Source organism: Penaeus japonicus, unplaced genomic scaffold (assembly GCF_977035675.1).
Source record: "Penaeus japonicus unplaced genomic scaffold, GWHDUDI00000001_assembly GWHDUDI00000023, whole genome shotgun sequence".
NCBI lineage: Eukaryota > Metazoa > Arthropoda > Malacostraca > Decapoda > Penaeidae > Penaeus > Penaeus japonicus.
The window spans coordinates 19,656,809-19,659,308 of NW_028234425.1; the positions used below are offsets into that span (position 1 = coordinate 19,656,809).

At 45.0% G+C, this 2,500-nt stretch overlaps 1 protein-coding gene across 1 annotated transcript in view; it reads right to left on the reverse strand.

Moving 5' to 3' along the window:
* Positions 1 to 2,500, reverse strand: part of LOC122244041 (uncharacterized) — a 19,768-nt gene that overhangs the window by 14,970 nt on the left and 2,298 nt on the right. Inside the window, exons 4-7 of the mRNA XM_086550190.1 lie at positions 2,486 to 2,500; positions 2,028 to 2,382; positions 1,528 to 1,916; positions 1 to 1,379 (exon numbers count right to left, since the gene is read on the reverse strand). The exon at positions 1 to 1,379 is cut by the window's left edge and continues 665 nt beyond it; the exon at positions 2,486 to 2,500 is cut by the window's right edge and continues 186 nt beyond it. Of these exons, the coding sequence (XP_086406316.1) occupies positions 1 to 1,379; positions 1,528 to 1,916; positions 2,028 to 2,382; positions 2,486 to 2,500 (2,138 nt within the window). The remainder of the gene's footprint in view (positions 1,380 to 1,527; positions 1,917 to 2,027; positions 2,383 to 2,485) is intronic.

A 2,500-nucleotide genomic window follows, 5' to 3' on the forward strand; every position in this document is an offset into this window, starting at 1 on the left:
AAGGCAATATCAACCAGTTTACCACCCTTAATCTGAAGTTTGCCATCAAGGAAAGTGGAAGTATGAAGGTTGGAAGACATCTTCAATCCTGTGCGAGTCACATGGGCATCGACAAGCATGAGGCCGTCAATATGAACTGCAGCAGAAGGATGAAGGTGTCCCTCAATGTTTATATTTTTGAGACTATGAGCCTTAAAGTTACCATTCATCTTCAGACCAAGGGTAGCTGTTCCCTTTGCGGTGAGAGTGACAGGTAAGCCAGTTACAGTTGGAATGGTGTGGTGAGTGTCCATTAGCTGGTAAGATTTTGTGTAATCAACATCTCCCTGACGGGCCAGATCCATCAAGAATTCCAGTGGGTTGGAAGCACCGGATGTTTGGATGAGGTTTTCAAGTCCTTGGAAGTGGTGATAATGAAGCTCATTGCCAAAGACACGGAGGTAGTAGGATCCCTCTGGTTCGTCTGTAATCTTGTCAAGGAAACCTTCTAAGGTGGTGGCATCAGCATCACTGTTCTGTCGCATGTTCCTCAGGATGCTTTCAATGGTCTCTTCTGGATAGTATCCTCTGGGACCAAAGAAGCGTTCGATGTAAGCTTCAAAACCTTCAATTCTGCCACCTACTTCAAAGAAGTTGATAGACTGTCCAAAGAGGTCGAGAGTGAGGTTAAGCATTGCAGAACGTGGCAGGTAAGACTTGCTGGAGAAGATGACATTGCTCTCAACTGTGGCCCCAGTGTTAATTTCATTCATGAAGAAAGAGGATTCATAGTTGCGAGAAAACTTGAGGGCTTCAGTGCTGAACTTTTTCTGAAGAAGTTCCTCGCCAATCATTTGACGTACCCACTGTTTTTCCGGAGCAGCTGATTCCTGCATGTTGGTCATATGAGTCCAGATGAAGGAGCCAACCTGGTTGACACCTTCTGAGGTGAGACGGTCCTTTATGGTGTTGATGAGGTCTGGTGTAGGACAAGTCATGAGAGCAAGGTAGGCAGCAATGCGAACCTCTGTGTCCTGAGTCTCATCTTGGAAAGCAGCCAAAAGGTGAGATCGGTCATAGTCACATGGAGTGTGTCTCCATGCCTCAATAGCAGCCACTCGCACTTCCATGTCGTTATCTTCAGTATAGCATCGTCTTAGGACTGAGTTAGCATTAACCCATCGACCAGCATTGCCGAGTGCTTTGAGAGCGACAAGCACCCTCAATTTCTCTTCTTCATTCACTGTGCGGCAGCCAGACCCAAGTTGTGTCTCGATTCGACGAATAACTTGTTGCACACTGGAATCGGCAGCACAGTCTTCATGAGTTTTGCAGAAGGTATTGATGAGAGCAGATGTTCCCAACATTGCTTTTTGGCTTGGGTTGTCCTCAAGTAAAGGCTGTAAAAGTGGTAGGTGATATGTATATAAGTTGGACTGATAAGAGAATATATACATGTGCTACTACAAAAGATATTATCAACTATCAATATGTATAAACATTATCAGGATAAACAGTGTTGTACTTCTAAGTTTTGTGTATACTAACAGCAAGAGCAGTAAACATTTCTGCTGTTGGGTTCTTGAAGAAAGCCAGTGAAGTGAAGAACACATCAGCCTCGGATTCTGTGATGTCTCCATTGATGAACATGTCTCTAACCACACCAAAAGAAGCAGCAGTTCCAACTAGTGGCATTGCATCGACCATGAATTTCCGTGTGGGAGTTTCTTTGACATTGTTATAAATAGTGTTGAGCTGAGGATAATTTAGCTCCTTGAGTGATGATACGAGTTTGGCAAATAGTGAAGGAACCTCAGGGAGGACTTCACTGTGAGAAGCAATCTCCAGGTTGCTCAAGATCTGCTCAACTGCTTCAAGCTGAGCTTCAGGGGTGACCGTGTGCTCGAATGCCAGTGTATTGCGGTTGAAGTCAAAATCTGCAAAATAAGAATCCTGGTAGAGACTTGTAGTAATGGCCAAGCATTGTATTGATGGAATTAATAATGTGTACAGTAAATGGCGCATGAAGGTTTCCCATGCATACTCACCTGCAATAGGCGATGGTCGTTCCTGAGACATAAGGATCATGGTGGTCTTAGCAGTTGTGACAGCTCCTCCCTTTTCACTGGAGAAGGGACGGAACACATGGGTCTCGTCACACTCTGCCGTCTTGAGAAGGCCTTCCTCTACCCTTTGGTGACACATGCTTGTGCTCCTAAAGATTGGGAGGCTCTGGACTGGTGAGTCACTGATGTATCCGGAAGAGGGGATGAAGGTTGCAAAGTCAGGTCGCTGAGTGCAAGAAGCCAAGTCCTTGACCTTGTCAATGGTGATAACGTTGCCCTCTACTGTAGCATTGTAGTGGGTCGTGCAAACACCAGAGATGTCTGTCTCCTCAATGTCCTAGGAGGAAGGCAGTGGATTAAGGAAAAGATTGCATCACACGGCCAATCACTAAAATCCAATAATAGAAAAAAAAAATGGAAGAAATTAGCATGGAACATACCACAACGCCTTGATG